The sequence below is a fragment of the Anoplophora glabripennis genome, unplaced genomic scaffold (assembly GCF_000390285.2).
Source record: "Anoplophora glabripennis isolate ALB-LARVAE unplaced genomic scaffold, Agla_2.0 scaffold440, whole genome shotgun sequence".
Taxonomy (NCBI): domain Eukaryota; kingdom Metazoa; phylum Arthropoda; class Insecta; order Coleoptera; family Cerambycidae; genus Anoplophora; species Anoplophora glabripennis.
Genome location: NW_019416629.1, coordinates 165367 through 186412, shown reverse-complemented (window position 1 = coordinate 186412; position 21046 = coordinate 165367). Strand labels below are relative to the sequence as shown.

The 21046-nt window shown below is 32.4% G+C and overlaps 1 protein-coding gene across 1 annotated transcript in view; it reads right to left on the bottom strand.

Moving 5' to 3' along the window:
* The window catches only part of LOC108909335 (junctophilin-2-like), a 33370-nt gene extending 14873 nt beyond the window's left edge, over nt 1-18497 (bottom strand). Inside the window, exon 1 of the mRNA XM_018713649.1 lies at nt 18023-18497. Within this exon, the coding sequence (XP_018569165.1) occupies nt 18023-18273 (251 nt within the window). The 5' untranslated portion in view covers nt 18274-18497. The remainder of the gene's footprint in view (nt 1-18022) is intronic.
* Nucleotides 18498-21046: the final 2549 nt, after the last annotated feature.

Below are 21046 nucleotides of genomic sequence, written 5' to 3'. Positions count from 1 at the left end.
CATAGACCTTTCTCTCATGAACCCTAAAACTTTGCCCATATATTCTTGACCCATAAAACAGAAACCCATTAACTCTGACTTCTTAACCCATAAACCCATATTCCATAATTCCAATAACTCTCCCCTCGTACACCATACCCATTAATCTTAAACCCATAAATGCCAAATCCATAAACTCATAAACCATCAGATCAAAACTCATCAATCCAAAACCCATAATTTTGCTAGTTTAAAAAAGCAGTTAATATAAAAAAAAGAAGTTCTTAAAACTAAAACCAGTCTTTTTAATAACTTAACTCCGAATGCATATGAATTTAGGGTTTATAAGTTGAGGAATGAGAGTTAGTGGGTTTTTAATTTATGGATCAAAGATATATGGGCAAAGATTTAGGGTTCATGGATGGTCTATGGATTTGTGGTATGTGGGTTTATGGGTTATGGTTTTATGGGTTCAGGGTTTATAGGTTGTTGGGTTTTGATTTAACAATTTTGAGTTTAGGATATATGGGTTCAAAATTAATGTGTAGAAGTAAAATATGCATACTATCGATAGAATTTGGGCGTAAATAGTGTGTATTTACATCTTCTTAGCGTTATTTTTTATTATTTACCTCTATCACATTTTCATTTTCTGCAGAAATCCGCATTGATTGCATCACTTCACGCTAGCTCCGTAATTATTAATCATGCATTCGTACTACCACGCGGAAATAAATCACTGCTTCCTGTCACTTTTAATGACGTCGTTCTTTGATATTTTAATAATCTCTTGTGTTCTAAATTTTGGTGTTAATTTAGATGTTAGTGTGTAAGCCTGTGGTAGATTTTAAAAAACTTTTTTCTAGACATTCTCGAGGAACAAACAGCGACTAGCATCCCATAATAAAACGTGTGGAGAAAGATAAATCTCTAAACTCGAAACATCCGCATCCGAATCGTAAATGTCAAAGCTCAGTCACAATTCATTTACGTTTTCGGGGCCGTGTGCGTCGCCTCGAATTTCGTATCCCAGCGTATCCCAAAGCCCATGCCGTCGATCCCGCAATCGCGTTCGAATTGAGCGTCTTCCCCTCGGACTTGAAAGTGTACGATATTTCGGCTAAAATTAGAAGTGCACTAGCGATCTAGCGAACGGATTACGATCCAGACAATAATAATATGTTGAACTATGTATGTATGTGCCGAGCTGCTGGCCGTAGGATATACGTGTAGGCTTGTGGGATTGTGGTTATTCTTGAAACTTTTCTGGAATCGCCGATGTTTAATTAAATTAATATTGTTATTATACACGGTTGTGTGCAGTGTTGCCAGAGCTAGGCCAATTGTATAAATCTAGTACAATTTCAGATGGCTTACCGACCAATTTCCTAGTTCACATTGAACTTTTAGATCAAGCAAATTAAATTTTTACTCGAAAAAAAGTTCTATCCGCGAGATTATTGTAAAATTTTCTAAAGGAACATAATACAAGACATGTCTCGTCTCGTGAGTCAAAAACTTTTATTAGCTAACTTTTCTATTTAAACAAATAAGTGAGGAAACAGTTTTTTCACTTTGCAGGCAAAACCATCAATTTTAGCGAAAAGTGACTCACAGACAGCTTATAGGGAGTAAAATTATCTACAAAATGAGACTGGTTAAATTAAAATCGGTTAAAATTACGATTTAAATGTAAAATTAAAGTAAAAATTCGCAAATTATTTTCAAATTCACAAATTATTTTCAAATTATTATTTATTGTTAAAAGATTTAAAAAAGAATAAACAGCATTTGAATTTATTGCAAAATTCTCAAAATTAAAAAATAATAATGCGGTCGATAAAATTACAATTTTAGCTTCTTGAAATTTTAATATAAAGTTTTTTTATTATATTTATTACTAATTTTATACAAAAAAAAATTTGCAACATAATCAAAATTAATTCAAAAAATATTAATCACAATCATTTTCAGTAATAGATATAATCCAATATAAAACAATAATTTAAAATTTAAAATTTTTTCTATTTTTATGAGAAATAATAATTTGAAAATAATTTATGAATTTTCACTTCAATTTTACATTTAAATCGTAATAAAATAGCTAACAAAATATTGAAAAAACAAGTTTACTTTGCCTTAAAATGTAAAAAAAATACTTTTTAAATTAACGATAGCTTCATTTATTTATTTAATAGTAAAATAACTCCGAAATTGAAATTTTAATTAATATTTCGTTTAACAATAATTTTTGTCACATTTTTGTAAATTAAGCAAAATTAGGTATGAAAGATGCATTTTTTCTGGGGTTCAGGGCTATTCTATGAATTCGTAAATATGCCCATTGTTATTTTTTCATCGAGCTACCCCAGTTTCCAAAAAAAAATAAGTTTCTACGATGAATAGAAGATATTACAAAATTTACAGCGCGCATCAATTTGAACTTGAAACTATTTCCACATTTTTCAATGCAATTCACGGGAAATCGTAGTTTATGTCCGTAAACTGTATTTTGCGAAAAATTCAAGTCTTAATATTTATTTATAAACAATTGCGCTACGATTTTTTTTTAAATCTTATCTTGGCTCCTGTTGGTCGTAGAGGGTACTTTTTTATTTTAAAACTGTATTTTTTTGCCAGCTATCCATTGCATCTATTTTCGGTGAGATAGCATAAATAGCAACAATGTTATTCAAATTGTTTATAACCAAAAAATGCACGTTTTTTAATGCACAATTTGAGAATGTTAATGTCAAAAAAACGGTGATATTTTTTAATAGGTCGCTTAATTACGTCTTTAAGATTACAATGACGCTTTCAGAATCATGTTTGGTTGAAAATTAACGGCTGTGCAGAGGCTTAAAGTTCATAACTTTTGGAGCCTCCGTTATAAACAAATTGAATTGTGCGAAAACTATTGCACCTACAGCGCCCACTTTTGGCACACTTTTGAAATTTGACAAAACCCTCAACTTGTCATAGGTTTTATAAAATTTTAACAATAAATGCGATAGTTATAAACAAATTAAAAAATGTGCACTTTTCTTGTTTTTTTGCAATAACTTTTTTGTTTATTAACCGATTTTAACAAGTCTCATTTTGTAGATAATTTTATTCCCTACAAGCTGTCTGAGAGTAACTTTTCGCTAAAATTTATGGTTTTCCCTGCAAAGTGAAAAAACTGTTTTCCTCACTTATTTGTTTAAATAGAAAAGTTAGCTAATAAAAGTTTTTGACTCGCGAGATGAGAGATGTCTTGTATTATGTTCCTTTAGACGACAATTTTACAATAATCTCGCGGATAGGACTTTTTTCGAGTTTCCCTTTTATTTTCGCTAATATTCCTGGTGTATTTACAGAACAACATTTTATACACTATTTTTGTTGTGATGTACTAAATAAATTTATTTTCTGTGCAAGTAAACTGCTTTTTTCATATAAAATGTCAAACAATTTTATTGAGAAAAGTTGCTCACAATAAAATATATTTCTGTATCAAATTTGAAAATAATCCTTGATGTTTTTTGATTTCACAAATTTTTAATTTGTAAAACCTATTGCCACCAAATTTGGTAAATTTTTCTTCTAATAAATTTCGTCCCTATCTTTTACACAAAAAATGTACTTTTATCTTTTCGGGACGGAGAAATCGAAAAAGGTTGTTATATAGGGTGTCCCATTTAAAATAAGAAAGTTACTGTCGACTTCCGGTATAACCGAAAGTGCCATAAAGTTCTAAATATTTTAGTTGTGTTGACCCTACTCATTTAGCTGGTTTGTCAAAATTTGATATTTATCGGATCAGTACTTTCCGAGATATCGATAGTCGTGATTCCTGGTGGGACACCCATCATAGCAACACCATGTAATGTACAGTATGTGTTTTGCAATAAAAAATTGTTTCGATTTATCACAAGACGGATGCAAACTTTTTTTAACAACTAAGGACAAGGACCGCTGGTTAATTTCCCTTTCTAGCCCTAATCACCCGCAAATCGTTAGGCTCGTAAAGCTTGAGAGGAGCCCGATTTAGCGTTAGCGCAACACAGAATGGGAATACCCCGTTTTAGGGCCGCTAATCAATAGCCTAGTTTCCATCCGTCGCATTCAAACGAGAAACAAAGCCCGTGTAGCCGCACCGGGGGAATGAATGGAGATGGAGGATGATTAATGTTGGGTGTTTACCCGAGTCGCTTATATGGCTTGTGTTTCGTTGGGATTGTAAACAAACAAATTGCGATAAATATTAGTCGATTGCCCAACTATTTAACAAAACAAGGCCTGGGAACTGCAAAAGCGATTTTATTGCATCTCGGGACTCGACAGGAATTTATTATTACTTAAAATAGTGTACATTACCATTGTTTGTAGGTTGTGGAGTCTTGGGAATATTTACCCACGTTAAGTGACGCTAAGTTGGAAAATTGCAATTAAGTGGCAAATTTACGTGGTTTTTCACTTTTTTACTGCCTCCGAAAATATAGACGACCTATCGGAAAATTAGTCATTGCAAAAAGCGATGGATATTCATTAAATTTAAGGAAAAGACGGTCAATCTAAAGACCATGTGTGCCAAAAGTCGATTCGATTGACAGTGAAATTGTTGCTCCAAGTATTTGTTAATTTTGTTCGTTTTTTTGCGACTAATTGTTTAATTGCTGAACATTAATTTCAGGGGATTATTTTATGACGTTTCTTAAAACCAATGAAATGCTTCTTTATTTGTCACAAGGGTATGTTTCAGGCAATTATGTCATTATTATAGTGGGAATAAATCTCTTGTGATTATTCTCGGGAATAATCACTGTGGCTTTTATTTGCGTAGCAAGTGTCAGATAGTTGTCAAAATAATTACCTAATTGTGTCAACGCGATATATAAAATGGGTGAAAATCATCGGTTTAGTACCTTTTCTGATGCAGAAATAACAAAAAAGATTGTAGAAACTACTTCGAAAAATACTCTAATAAGTAATCAGTCTATATGGAGACAATTTAAGACCTTCACCAAAGAAAGAAATTATATTCTGGATCAATCTACTACAACAGCTACTCTGGCATTGATTTTGAAAGATTGGGCTTATAACATGAAAAGAAAAGACGGAAATGATTATAAAGAAGCAGTAATAAAGACAATGTGGAATAAAACGGCAAAATTAGTTCAAGAACTTTACTTTAATAAGTATAACAGGTCCTTTGATCCTTTCCATGATATAGAATTCAAAAATGCTCGAAATGCAAGAGATGCAAAAAGAAAAATTTTACAAAAACATCCTGAAAAGCACAAACAAAGTTCTGTGGCACTTTCTAATACAGAATTGTTGCAAATTTTTAACTATTGGGACGAAGATACACCTTGTGGATTGCAAAGAAAGTTTTTTCACGTNGAAAATTTCACAATAGTATTTTTCAGCCAATTAAAGGCCTGTATTTTGTAGCGTTACTATAGCAACTAAGAAAATTTCCGGAAATTTTTCTCTTCCTTGGGGTAAGGAGCATGAAATTACACTGGAAATTTTTTGACATTTATAAATAAAATGACATTTATATTTAACTTCAAATTTATTCTATCATAATTTAATAAGTACAAATCATTTATAAATAATTATTTACCAAGTATGTACTTTTAGTAGTTTTAATTAAAGCGTCCAAATGTTGCTGAAATTCCTCAGCCACGTCTTCTTTTCTTAATGGGGAATAAACAAGCACACATTCACTAAAATTTATAAAATGTCTATGTTTCAAAAAATAAATGTAGTACTTTGAAACAATCTTATTCTGCTGTGATCCACGAAGAGCTCCATATTTCTTACACACAAGAAGCAAATGATTTTTAATAATCCCAAACAAGTTTGGCGAATAAATTTCTGGCCCGCATTCTTGTAATAAATACATTAAAAATTTTAGGTTCCGATGATACATTTTAATTTCACTAACTTTTTTGCAAAACTTGCATAAAACGTATTTCTCAAACCGCTCCATTTTTCAATTGTACAACACAACGATTTTAAAGAAAATGGTCAAATAACGTCAAAAGTCACGATTACCTTGTTTGACATGGATTCCATGGCCTTCTTAATAATATATACATATGAATTTTATTGATATTACATAGTGCTTAAGGTTCTTTGTAAGAAAATATATTTCTACCAACTTTAGTAAAATGAGTATGTGGAAAACTGAGGGATTGATCTACTATCGACTTATTTTTTATTATTTTGCTTAACTAAAGTTGGTAAAAATATATTTTATTGCAAAAAAACTTGAAGCAGTATATATAATCAAAGTAACTTACATACATATAACATTAGGTTAAATAAAATACAACTAACTATTGTGAAATTTTCTTACCGAATACCACTCTAGCTTCAATTAAAAACTGGAAATTTTTTCTTGCACACGAATATTTTTTAGAAAATTCAAAATTTTCAAAATTTTCGTGTGCTCGAAAAAATTTCCAGTAATAATTGAAGCTCTAGTGCAGGGGTCGGCAAGTAATTTTAGGTGGGGTCCGGATACTTTTTTAATTTTTAACGAGGTCCAGAAAAAAATCATATTTCTTATTTTTTATTTTAATTTGGACTCAAATTTAATCTGCTTACTAACCATTAAGAACTCAAAACACTGACACAATTGTAAAATACTAGAAAAAATGACCATTTGGAAATAGCCACTCGAGCCCTGCGGGCTCTCGTGACTATTGCCTGGCAACAAGTTTTCAAAAAATCTGTCAAATTATTTTCAATTTATTCTCACTCTTGTTATATTATTACTGATAATATGGTAGATATAAGTTCTAATTGATCCAAAGAAATGTATCGAAAAAGAAAAATTTCGGAAAGTCGGAAAAACTTGTCCTAATTAACTTAAAAAATTCATAAAAGTCAAAAACACGTTTTTCGCTAATAAAAAAACTTGAACTGAAATCGAAAAAAGTTAAATGAGAAAGTTGTAGCTATTAAAAAACCTATCTATTCGTATTTTTAAATATATCGATTGCTATATTACTTTTCGAGATATATCGAAAAAACCGTCAAAAATCGACTTTTTTTGTTTTTGCTGTATCTCTTGCAAATTAAGGTTTTGAAACTTGTTACTTGCTGTAAAAGTAGCTCTCAGCAAGCAAAAAAGTATCTTTTTTAAAATTAATAAATATTAAACATTTTTCGAGTTATAACGATTTTTCGAAAAAAAGATCATCTCAAAAATCGGCTCTTCTTACTCGACGAATAGTCGCAGAGAAACGAATCAGGGCTCATTTTCTTCCATAAGAGTTGTACTTTTATAGTAAAAAAGAGTGATAACGATTTTATTCATTTCAAGTGTCCAAAAATGATTTTGAAAAAAGTATAAATTTTTTGGTCACGTTTTTCTTGAATAGCTTTTTCGAGTTTCATTTCTCGATAATGTCTATTACAGCAATCGATTGCTGGCATTTTTACGCGAATTTTTCTTTAAAAACATTATTCTACGACTTTCTTGAACCGATAATTTTTTTTTCAAAAACTTCCACAGGCCGCTATTTAAGTGATACAACGTTCATTCTTACAGTGAGTGAAGTTGAAGACTTTCAATAATTACCTTTGAAAAAAAAGTATCAAGTAACTGTGTCAGCGGTTGTAAAAATAAAATCTGTGGTTGTAAAAAATTTTTTTTAAATGTACAAGTGTTTGTTTACATTGTGATGCATCCCAATGTGAAAATTTTGAGACTTCGAACATCTAATTAGACGATGATTCTTTTGACGCGTATGAATCACTCACTGATGCAACGAATTGTGTGGAAAATGAAGTTGATTGCGTGGAAAATATAGGAAACGAAACCATGGAAGAAGAAGAAAATGAATCACAACCGAGGGAATTGAAGAGAAGAAGAATTGAAACATTGAAATTGAAGAATTGAAAGAGTGATATACTTTATAAGCTGTGAAAATAAAAAATGTAATCGACGAATATTTTTATACCACGTAATTTTCTGTACGATAATTAAATAAATATTTTGTAATACTTTTATAACAAAAAGATATAATTATCATAGAACGTTGTACTTACTTTATTTCATAAACAATTATTGAAATGTTAACAAGAGGAGAGATAATTTTAAACTAAAGGAAAATTACATTTTTCAAAGGTAATTATGCTTTTGAGGCTGTCGTAAACGTCATATTTTGGTTTATCTCGTCGAGCTACTCCAAATTAAGTACAAAATAATTTTTGTACGTGGTCCAGAAGTCGAGATAATGAAAATTTTGAAAGTAAGAGCGCTTTTGAACGCGCGAATTCAGTTTTCGGAGCTCTTCAACTTGAAGAATGGTCGCTGTAGCACTTAAATAGCTGTTGAATTTTTTGAAAATAAAAATTATCTCGGCTCCAGAAGGTCGTAGAGAAACGTTTTTTTTTTAATTCTAGTAAAAATGCCAGCAATCGGTTCCTGTAATAGACATTATCGAGAGATAAAAATCGAAAAAGATATTCAAGAAAAAAGCGAGCAAAAATTTTTTATTTTTTTCAGTCATTTTTGGACACTTGAAATGAATAAAATCGTTATCACTGTTTTTTACCATGAAAGTACAACTCTTAAGGAAAAAAATGAGCCCTGATTCGTTTCTCTACGACTATTCGTCGAGCAAGAAGAGCCGATTTTCGAGATGACCTTTTTTTCGAAAAATTGATATCTCGAAAAAATTTTAATATCTTTTAATTTTAAAAAATATACTTTTTTTGCTTGCCGAGGGCTACATTTACAGCAAGTAACAAGTTTCAAAACCTTAATTTGCAAAAGATACAGCAAAAACAAAAAAAGTCAATCTTTGACGGTTTTTTCGATATATCTCGATAAGTAATATAGCAATCGATATAACGAGCGTTCAAATAAAAACGTGGTCGAAGTTGGCTCTGACACATTGGACGTAGGGAGTAGCTCATTTCTCAACGAGCTGTATAGCAGCTGTCAGTTTCAATAACGTTAATGACTATATAACTTTATTTTAAAGAATAATCGTGATAGCAAACATAAATAACAAACAATTAAAGGAGCTTTTTCTAACACTGTGTGGCAGGTACCGACAGGTACACCATTTGTGATAAAACACGTACAGAAGTTCTTGGCGCATTTTCCATTATTTGTTGGACATTTTCTTTTAATTCTTCAGTCCGCTTTTTAGGTCGGCCGCTTCCTTATTTTCTTGTTACACTGCCCGTTTCACGAAAAACATTAACACAACGCTGAACTGCACTTTGAAAAATTTTGTACTCAACAACGCCGGGAAATTGATTTTGAAATTCTATGAAACATTCCTCAATAGAATACTTCCATATTCCATCAATCTTGCGTCCATTTCTAAAGTAGGACTCTATGATAAACACTTTTTGTTCTTGAGAAAACACCATTTTAAACGCTTTTTAAAACGAAAAATGGAGTTCAAGTTTTTTTTTATTAGCGAAAAAACGTTTTTTTTACTTTATGAATTTTTTAGGTTAACTTCGCCGTTTATGCGCCACAGGAAAAATACACTATCTTTCTTAGAATTTTTCTTCCTACATCATCATATTTTTTATTTCCAGGTGATATTTTCTGTAAATTTAATAATAGGCCGTGACAGATTGATTGGACTAAGCGTTATATACAAATTGCCCCAGGGTCAGGCAAAAGCCGCTCGGGAATTCGCTCTTTTTGCATTAAATACAGCTTATTTTTCCGGTAATATAAAAAAAGAGAGAAATCACTGTCATTGTTTATTAACTATTGAGATTTTTTACGTTTCAAATTCGGTTAAAAAATATGCACACCGATTTTGGCCAAATTTATATCTCAAGCGGTTTAAAAATTGAAAGTTAAAAACTGATTTTTTTTATTTTGGACACGCTGTAGCTGGACAATGGCTGTCCTAAGACCCCACATAACAAAAAACTCTTATTTTTGGACACAGAATACTTCTACTTAAGAAACACCCTGTATAATACGTTTTCATGCACAAGTAAAAAATTCTTATTACGGCCCTGATCAGTGCCAACAACGGAGCAAAACTGCTGGTTTACATGCTGTGTAAAAACGTTCCAATAGATAATTATTAATAAATATTTATTACGTTTTGCAAAAATCAGAGCAAAGGTGTACAACTAGCAAATATTTAGATATAAACGATTGCCGGTTATCTACACCAAAATCAATACAATATAAATTGACGGTGTGAAGTAACTTCAACAAAATATCCTCATTTACTAACGGAACACAAAGCACTCCACTAGCAAGGTCGTCTCATATTTTCAAGGACACCCTCCCCTTCGACCTGAATCAATCTTCCGATAACACGTTCCCCGTAAGCTAATGTCCTTAAAAGCAATCGATACAGCGACTCGCGACAGTGCACGAAAAAATCGCAAACAAACCGGAAGCCAATATAATTACGTTTCATATTATCTTTTAATCGATCAATAATATTATTTTGAACGGTTGCTCAACCCAGACGAAGTTAAGGTCGCGGTCGGGGATCGCTGAATTGTTTTTTAATCCACCGTCGACGTTTTTCAAATTTAATATGCGGGGTGTTTCCATGGATAGGCCTACAGTAAGTAAAGAACAAGTGAAGGTGGAAATATGGTTTAATAAATAACTAGACCCTAAAAATATGACATATTTAAAAATTAAAATTGTCAAATTTACACTCATTTTTTTAAGATGTTAATTTTTTGGAAATTGTATTAGACATTTTTTTTATCCGAAACCTAATAATCTAATTCTACATTCCTCAAAATACCTCCATGTCAGTGTCTATTAAGGTCAGCTCGTTTTCTATGCAAGAATTTTATATACAATACTTTTTTTTATTTGTATCATTTGAATCTTTTATTCATTTGTTCATTCAGTTCATGCTTTTTGCAAAATTGGTCAAATTGAAGAAGTGGCAAGGGGTGCAGAATAACGTTATTAGATTTCGAAAAAAACTGATACCATTTTTCAAAAAAAGGCGCCAAACAAACAATTTTGAAGAACACTCGACCTTCATTTGTTTTTACTTACTGTGTTAATGGAAACTGCTAGTCAGGACATCCTGTATATAATATAATAATTTTTATGGCAGTTTCTTTTAGGTCACTTATATTTTTTTATAAAGTTACTGATAGGTTAGGATTAAGATTTGTTTATATACTCACCACTAGATAATTTTGTGACTAAAGAAAGTGAATTTTTATTTTTAGGTAAGTCCCATAGTCCCATAGTCTTTCGAAAAGACTGAACTAAATCCATGTGTACATATTTTTTGCAATTTAATGTGAAGTAAATACAACCTGCTCATTCGCTTTCAACTCATTTTATAGCATTTGAAATGACGGTTAAAGGTATTTTTACTAATTTTGATATTCGTCTTGTACAAAAAGTTTAAAGACGATTAAAGAAAGAAATTCAACATTAAATTTTCAACTAACATCAGTCTCACTGTATTGTTAAGAGATGTCTTTGTTGATGACAATAATAGCTTTGTTCCTAGAGCAGTCCAACAGTCAGGCTCATGCGCATTCCGATATATAATGCTTAGGTAAGATTAGGTAACCGACTAAATTTTTAAACAAAAACTTACAGCATGAACCTTTTTTATTTTATAGTGAATTTTGTACCAAAATAAACACCTTTTGTTCTTTCACAAAAATTTGAAAAATGCTTCGTTTCCAAGATATATACAATTTAATGTGAAAAAAGTGACGAAATCGACAAACTTTCGGATTTTTTTTCTCAAAAACTACTGAACAGGGTTTAATTCTAAAAAAAGCATAATAATCGGCAGATCTTCTACTTTAAGATATATATTTTTTTTTTGGTATAGGACAATTATTTTATTGAAGATCTAAAGCGAGTAAAAAAACAGTCTACAAATAGTGAAATTGTAACTCTAGATCCATTGACACATGGATGGAAAATCGAAAATGGTTGTTTGGATTTTAATTATTTCGAAAGGAGAAACTGCGTTAGATATGCTTCAAAAATATTTTTGTTCATGTAGTGGAAAATGTTCTACGAAAAATTGTAATTGTTTGTCCTCGAACCTAGAATGCTGTACAGTGTGCTCAGATGAATGTCAGAATGTTCCATTTGAAATTGATGATGTAATGAATGAACTCAAGAACTTGTCGAAAATAACGAAAACCTTATTATTTAAAAATTAAATAAAAATGAAATTAATATACTTTTATTGCTCTTAATATTTTTGTATAATAAAAATAAAATAATTATCCTATACAATAAATTATCCAATAACTTTATTATTTTTCGAGACCGCTAGGTCAATTATTATTATTAGGTTAATTTTACGATTTAAAAAGCTTATTCAGTTTAGTTTTGGTATAACTTTCAAGCAAAAATCGAATATTTAAATTTTACTAGTTACTTGCAAAAACCTTACTCCGGCTACAAAACCAAACAAAATGATCTTTTGAACATTTGTACTGTTAACATATATCGATTAAAAAAAAACATAATAATGTTTATTGTAAATATAATCTAATATAGTAGTAGTATAGTAGTAGTAAATATAATCTAATCCAAGATATTGTAAAAAGAAAATTTAAATTTGAAGTGTTATCATAATTTTCTTTAAAAGACTTTTTTTACTCGGTTTAGACCTTCAATAAAATGATTGACCCATACCAAAAAAAAATATATCTTAAAGTAGAAAATCTACTGATTATTATGCTTTTTTTAGAATTAAAATCTGTTCAGTAGTTTTTGAGAAAAAAATTCCGAAAGTTTGCCGATTTCGTCACTTTTTTCACATTAAATTGTATATATCTGAAACGAAGCATTTTTCGAATTTTTGTCAAAGAACCAAAAATGTTTATTTTGGTCCATAAAAAAAAAATCCGTTTTCAAAGCCATTCGGCGAGTAATTTTTTTTTACAACTTTTTGGTTTAACAATTGACTGACCACGCCGAAAAATATAAAAAATATGTAAATTATCAGAAAAATAAACTTTATAAAATAAAAATGTTTCATGCTGTAGGTTTTTGTTTTAAAAATTTCAGTCGGTTCATGCCTTTTTTTAGGGGTGAACCGCTCGCCTAAAAAGGTACATTACTTCTTGACCATGTTTTTTTTTTATTTTCCCAAAACGTCAGAAATGTAATCACAATATGTCAGAAGTGAGGTTATCTTTTGTGTAACACCCATCTAGAGCACTCCAGAGCAGTGATTGATTTTTTTTTGGGTAAATATATGAAGACCTGATATTTCTTCGGAATCAGGGAGGAGAACCCAGCAACTAATTTAAAATTCCATCAATAAACAGATGTTTGTAACAGATAACAGTTTTCCCTGACACATCCGACATGAAAAAGTGCTTTTAAAGGTAACTGATATCCGCTGCTTATCAGCTTTCTAGTTGATTGGGAAATGTGGGCTTTCACATGAACAGCTTTATCTAAAGGGTTTCTCCTGAAACCATGGCATCGCTGCTGGCCCGTATGAAAGTTTGATTTCGAGGCGATTCTACAACGAGAGCCTCTTGTAGCGATGGAAATTGCTGCTATTATATTATCTATTTTAAACGTTAAACTCCGCCTGATTTATTATTATTACGTTGGCAAAATGGATTAGAGGAATTTATTTACGGGCTCCCGACATTTATTTATATTGGGCTGGATCAATAATTACCAGTACGAACATCCGCATTCGCGAAATAAATTCGTTGTGCGACCAACACATCGCGCTCACGAAAAAGGTTTTAAACAATACAGTGTCCCAAAATGAACAAAATTCAAATTTTTTTCCAGTACAGATTTTAAAAAATCGTTAAAACAGGTCAATTTTTCTGCAATAATTTCTATTTTTTTGGGCCATTACCGACATTTTTTTTTTAATAGGACGCTCTATATTTTATAATATAAATAGATAGCCCTTCTAATGAATTCAGCGAAATAAGGTTATACAGGGTGATTAATTAACAATGGGAGCATCGAACATCGAAAGCTGAAGATACTACACGTGAAATAGTGACCATTGGCGCAGGGTGTTGAAAGTTGAAATTTTTGAATAGTTTTTTTACGATTATTCTGAAAATATGTAGGTTAGGAACTTGAAAATTTGTGAAACTATATTTTTTTGGGCGACGAATAAGATGCGTGTTGTAATTTCAGCATTGCTCGTAGAGGGCGCCACTTCCGACCAATTTTACCGAAAATTTACTTAATAACTTTTTTCCCTGTATGTCTAACATGAAACTTGATTCAAAACCTGAAAGAGCAATCATTTTTCCATTAATTGTGTATTTTTGTTTCATTACAGTATCTCGATCCGTTTTCGAGAAGAATCGATTTGACGAACACTATGTTTTGATAATACGAGAAATTAAAAGCGAAACAAACCAAGTGTTTCTTCATGTTATTACAACAATTAACAATAAAACAAATGAAATTCGTAATAATGATGGGTTCGAAGAATCCACCGTTGACATTTACACACTTTACACAACGTTTTCTGAGAGATCTTCGAGTTTGAAACAACATATTGGGATTGCGTTTGACTTCCTTGGCAGCGATTTGTATTCTTTGCCACAACTCTTCACACGAACCAATAGATTCTTCCAAATAGAAAAATTAAGAGGATTGAAGTCCGGACTTCTGAGTGGCCAAGTAAAAATGCTTCCACGGCTTGAAGAAGTTTCACTTTATTTAAGAAGAGACATGTGGTTCATGCACGACGGAGCTCCACCTCATTTTTCTTGGCCAGTGCGTGCATATTTAGATGTAGTTTTTCCAAATTGCTGAATTGGCCATGTAATCATTTTTGCTTGGCCATCCAGAAGTCCGGACTTCAATCCTCTTGATTTTTCTATTTGGTCTCGTATGAAAGATATAGTTTACAAAGATAAGGATAAGGCATGTTTGCGCCAATGGTCACCATTTCACGTGTAGTATCTTCAGCTTTCGACTTTCCCATTGTTAATTAATCACCCTGTACATATTTTTTTGTCAGTTCTCAAAAAAATTAAAAAAATTGTCTTTAATGTCGTACTGACGACTATTTTAAAAAATCATAGTCTCTTCTGTACTTTAAAAAACGTACCTACTCTTTATTTAAACTTTTTTCTACTTTAAAGCTTTTTTTTCTCAAAAAAAAAACATCGATAAACTCACAAATTTCACCAGGATACCTTAGGTATAACGTGAATCTTTTTAGTTCCAATTCATTCGTTGTTAAATTATTTTGAAAAATAGTTGACTGTTTAAGCGAAAAGCAGAGAATTAAAATTTGAATTATGATTGGTTGCGGAGATAAAATCCGTAGTCAACAGGAGGTATGTGACTTACTTCACCATAACTATCCAGACCATCAAAGAATTAGTCTAGTATAGCTACAATAAGTAAAGTACTCAAAAAGTTTGAGGAAACTAGAAGTTACAGATTTGCAGAGGCATGGGGATGGAAATCCTCAAAAGTTGCCGAAAGAAACGTAGAGAAAGAAATCTTTTACAAATAAACTAGACATAGTAAATAAAATATTTAAAGGGGTGAAAGGCAAATAGAAATTTGCTGATAATGGCAATAATATTGCGGAAGAAATAACAATTAAAGTTAATAGGAATAAAGTCGCTGACTTTTCAAGTAAAGTCAATACAATGTTAATAGTTGTACAAACTGCAACATAATTATAATAAACGTTGAATATTTGTAATACAATATGTTCAATAAATAGGTATGTTCTATTTACTAAACGCATTTTTAATGCAAGTAGATTTATCTGCCTGTATTTATTTACTGTCTAAACTTACTTTCCTGGTTTAGGCTGGAAAAGTAAGTGTCTCGTACCGTTTTAGTAACCTCCAGCATTACTGCTGCGAATGTCATCAAATTAAATTGAAAATGGTGGAAACGCTCAAGGTCAATGTTAAAACTTAATGTTCCGATAATCTACCACGCGTCTTGTGAGTCGAAAAGCAGATTCTTTTTCGACGAATTTAAATAACGTTTCTATTGAAATTAAACAGTTTAAATGTAAATAATAGATATTTCGTGTTCGACGTCTGTAAATATTTATAAATGTTCGAGACGTGCCGCGTTAGAACGGATCACACTGTAGGTGTTGGGAAGAGAAGAACATATACCAGTGTTGCCAGATCAGGGGAAAGGTCCCGAGTTCTAGAGACTTATTGAGGAGTTTTAAAAATATTGTCATTATAAGAAATACTTTGTCTAAATAGTAAAACAAAATGAATCATGTTCATAAGGTGGTTTTTATACTAAATTTTTTGCAAAAAAGAACTATTAATAATAGTTTTTTCGAATAATCGGCAACATTGTCACAGTGTTGCCAATATGGGCGATTTATCGCAAATTGGGTGATCAGGATATGGTGGGCGATTTTTTGGGCGATATGCCAAAGAAAAAAAACGCAAAATTGGCATCGAAATATATAAAGTTACAAAATGATTAGAAAAAAAATGCTTCTGGTAAAACATGTATGGTAATTAAATAGGTAATTTTAACAAATTAATGAACAAATAAACTGACCACATCGAATTTATTATAATTAATGGAATTAACTGTAGACTCAAGACATAATTTGACACCATTAAAATTTACTTTCCCTTACATCAAATTATTTTGATCACACAGATTTGGCGAAACTAATAAAATAAGAAACGAAAGTTATCCTAAAAAAAAATGGCCCGAAATGCTACCGGTCTATTTTTTTAACTATTTTCTGTTCTATCTTTCATTTCATAGAAAAACAGAGACCCCTATTAATAAGAGAAGTATTTGTTTAGCTTGACGGTTTTTGAAACTCTTCGTCTAACACTGACCCAAGACAGACATCATGGATGACATTGAACATGAAAAAGTCAAAATTGCCAACAACCGTAAATATGATAAAAGATATCAAAAATTATTTGTTGTAACGAGTTTGGAATACTTTAAATCGAAAAAGAAATATTGTATTTTGAGTATGAGTTGAGCGATTTGGTCGAATTTTGGATGGTCAATTGGCTACCTGCGGATGAAAGGTGTTGGCAACACTTCACTCATTTATCACAGGCTTATGGCAATACCGTTGATTAACTTTTGGCCGAAATAATTAAATAAGTTTGCTAGTTTCCAAGACTTCCAAGTATTCTGAAATGTTTCGGAATTTTTGTGGTAAAGTTTCTGATTTATTTTTAATTCTTTTTTGATGTATAATTCCGTTTTTTCTACATATGTATATAATCTATATCTAGATGACTGAATTTACGTATTTTGTTATATTCCAAACTTATTTTGAATCACTTCAATGGTTTATGGCGCCTGGTCAAAGTATTTTGACATACTTTACAGAAGTTTTGGTGTTTTGAGGCATTCTATTTTATTTTGAAGTGGTTTTTACGTATTTGTTGCATTATACAGATGTTTTAAAGTATCTGTTTTTATTCTGATTTATTTTTTGCACAATTCCTTTAATTTATTAGTAACTTTTCACAATTTCCTTGTGTGAGCTATCCTCAAATAAATTTTGATGGACTTGGGGATCTTTCGGATGTAAATGGCGAACATAAATGTGAAAAACTTCTATCTTCGAGACGATTCTCCTTTGGTAGGTTTTTCTGTCAGGATGTAGGTAGTCCATTAATAAGAAAAGAGTTTGGTTAGTTCGACGGTTTTTCAAACTGGTCGTTTAACAGGGGCCTAAGGAAGATAACGGTTCAATTTGTGAAATAGATGACCTTGAGCGTGAAAAATGTCAAAATTCCAAGCACATACCTGTAAGTAGGACAACAGATAGAAAAAAAATTTTTGTTTTTTTAATAGGTTTGGAATATTAAAACGAAAAGAAAATTTGGTATTTTGAGCATAACGAGGTGGGCGATTTGGTCGATTTTTGGATGGTCAGTTGGCGAAAGGCACCGGCAACACTGCACTGGCATATACCCGTTTGCCGCAGATTTATGGCAACAGCTGGTGGCTGGCGGGTCCGAATATTTACGTGCGCCGTACAACAACAGTGGTCGGGTGCGAATAAGCAAAAAGGACGGCGGTCGCAGAGAGCCGAGATCGGCCAGCATCACAATATAAAATTACCTTGGCCAAGTATAGACTCCCGACACCTCGAAGCCGTAGTGCCAAGAGCCGGAGTAGGCGCCTTGGCCCTTAGGGCCGGTGCAGACGCCATGGCCGTGCGCCTTGCCCTCCTCCCAGCCGCCGCAGTAGGTGCCGCCGTCGTCGAAGTCGAAGCGGCCGCCGTTCACGTGACTCCTGGTGGTGGCCGTGCCCGTGGCCCCCGTGGCCGCGGGGGAGGCGCCGTTGCCCTCGCCCACCTGCGCGCCCTGCATCTCGCACTGAACGCGTCACTCGTTTCGGCCTTTTCCGGGCCTCATCATCATCGTCGCGCACACTGCTGGTTCTCGGTGTCTCGGATACGCTCTGATAGCGGGCTATCAGCTCGGCATGTTCGGATCGTCGTGCGGGTAGTCGGCGCGGTACTGAGGTGGCCCAGAAGCACCCGGGCCCAGCTGTGCGCCCGTCTCGACGCCAACTTCGGCGTCGCGACGCGTGCGCAACGCGGACGGCGGCGCCGCTCTAGCCGACGGTGACGGCCACGTCGCCTGCTGCTCCTGCTGCCCCGGTGGGCTGGTGTGCGCCGCCCGAGGCGATGCCGCTCGGTGCTTTTTTCAGCCGTTGGTTGGGGCGACGGAACTGACCTCAAAACAAGCCGGAGCGGATTGCCGTCGACCGTCCAAGGTTTTCCGAAGCAAATAGGTAGTTGGTCGTTCCCGACTCGTTTCGAGATCGAAATAATAGCCGGTGTTGCGGTGGGTTTATTGTAGACTTCGGATAAATCCGTTCCAGCCGTCCTCCTTCAACAGTTTTTTGTGATTTTTTAAAATTACAATATGTTTTCAATCAATTTCGGGTCACTGCCATCATAACATTTTTAAAATAGTAAAATTATTACTATTTTTGGTTCAGACCCACTAAACATTTTTCAGTTTCTGACATGTTCCAGAAACGTTTCCATTTTTCTTGAAACGTTTCATAAAAAATCCATGCAACGTTTTGGTAACCCAATAGAAACCGAAGATGTCCTCCCCAAAATACGTTTCCAATGAAACGTATCAAAAAATTGGTTTCAGTAACCAGTGGCGGCTCGTGACTTTTTGAGATGGGTGGGCAAAATATTTTTTCTTTCATGTAACTTAATATCATATATTAATTGCAATCTACGTTAGTCTATTTAGTTTTGAAAGTGTAAAAAACTTAAGAATTATGTAGATAGTTAATATAAAATATACCTGAAAATTATATTAGTTATTCCAAAAGTATACCTAATAGTTCAGCAAGAACAAACGAGAATGTCATCACAGTGATTTCTTGCCGGGATAGGAGATAAGGCAAGGATTAAGGCATAGAAGGACATAAAAAATTATATAATTCTCTTAACAAATAGTAAAATTCTCTATCGCTTTTATAGCTGAAATTACAAACGATAAATTATACTAAAATTCTAATAAATAAATATATAAATAAATAAATAAATAAATAAATAAATAAGTAAATAAGTAAATAACCAAATCAATAAGGCGTTTTACAATGTCTCTATTTTCGTCCACGACTTTATTATGGTTTAAAATATTCTCACGAAATGCAGAATCAAGAAAAGTTTGAATGTTTTGTTTTCCTAATAATTTAAATTTTAATGTTGAATATGTATGATGCTCCTCTGATCGCGCGTGTATTTTTAGAGATTCATTTATATGTTTCAGATCTGAATATCCTAGATAATTCCATGAAGTTTTACTTTTTTCATTAAACTGTAAGCAATTCCAACAATATAATTTGTTTCTAGTTTCACTACCTGTTAACCACTCATATTTATTGTACCAATTTTTACTAAATGATCTGTTACTTCCGCAATTGTTTATATTTATTAAATTTTTCATGTCAGGCGTAGGTTTTAATTTTGAAATAATTTATCATCGAAAGTTAACATACAAAATTTTTTATTTAATAAAAAATTAATAATATCACCATTGCTACTCACCAATTCGCTATTTTCGGCTTGCCATTTTGCTTTACTCCAAACTATTAAAAATTAAAAACTTCCGTAAACCACTATACTAACCCTAACCTAGAACTTACAAACAACCAAGTCGTGAAGTACAATGAATAACATAACAAATCTCTACCTTCCTAATCTATGAAATAAAACTAACATCAAACCGCAGATTACACGTAGGTACCCGAAGAATATACGAATGAAGTTGAAGGGCTTGCCCGAAGAGTAGAGTTATTTTAGGTAATTATGTATATTCAAATGAAAATTTATTAAAAATCTGATTGAAATAAAAAAAATATATTAAATAGAAGCTATTTTTTTTAATCGAACAGTTTATTATTTGAAAAAATAAATAAATATGTATCGAATTTAAAAGTCCTAAAAATAATTTATTTCACTTCCATATTTACAAACTCGAATCTATTAAAATATTGAAAATTTTTCAGCAATCACTCTTAATTTAGTTTAACAGTAACGCTTCAAAATAACCTTAATAAATATACTTAATTGTCAAAGAACATTCAACATAACAGCATAGATATTCATTTTTAAAAATTAAAAAAAATTATTTTTAAAAATTCATTTAAAGAACAAAATTACACCACATAAATATACATATTGTACATATATTTCCAACCGCTGCTGGCTGGCTGGCGAAAAGCCGTAGCTGGCCGAAACAGCACTCGATGAGTATGGGGGTGCGGGCTGTGTCCGGGCTCGCCCGACTTGGGCTAGATATTCTACATTAGTTAACGACTTACGTTTCCGATTACTCTCTAGTCCTAGCCCTGCGTATAAGCAGGCAACGTACGGCGTTGTTTAATTCAGCGGCCACGGGCTGGCCCGAATGTTATGTTGGTTGCTGCCGAGATCATCCCAAAAATAATTTACATCACTCCCATGTTTACAAACTAGAATCTATTCAAATATTGAAAATTTCTCAGCAATCACTTTTAATTCAGTTTAACAGTAACGAGTTAAAATAACCTTAATAATTATAATTATCAAAGAACATTCAACATAGCACCATAGATATTTATTTTTTTACG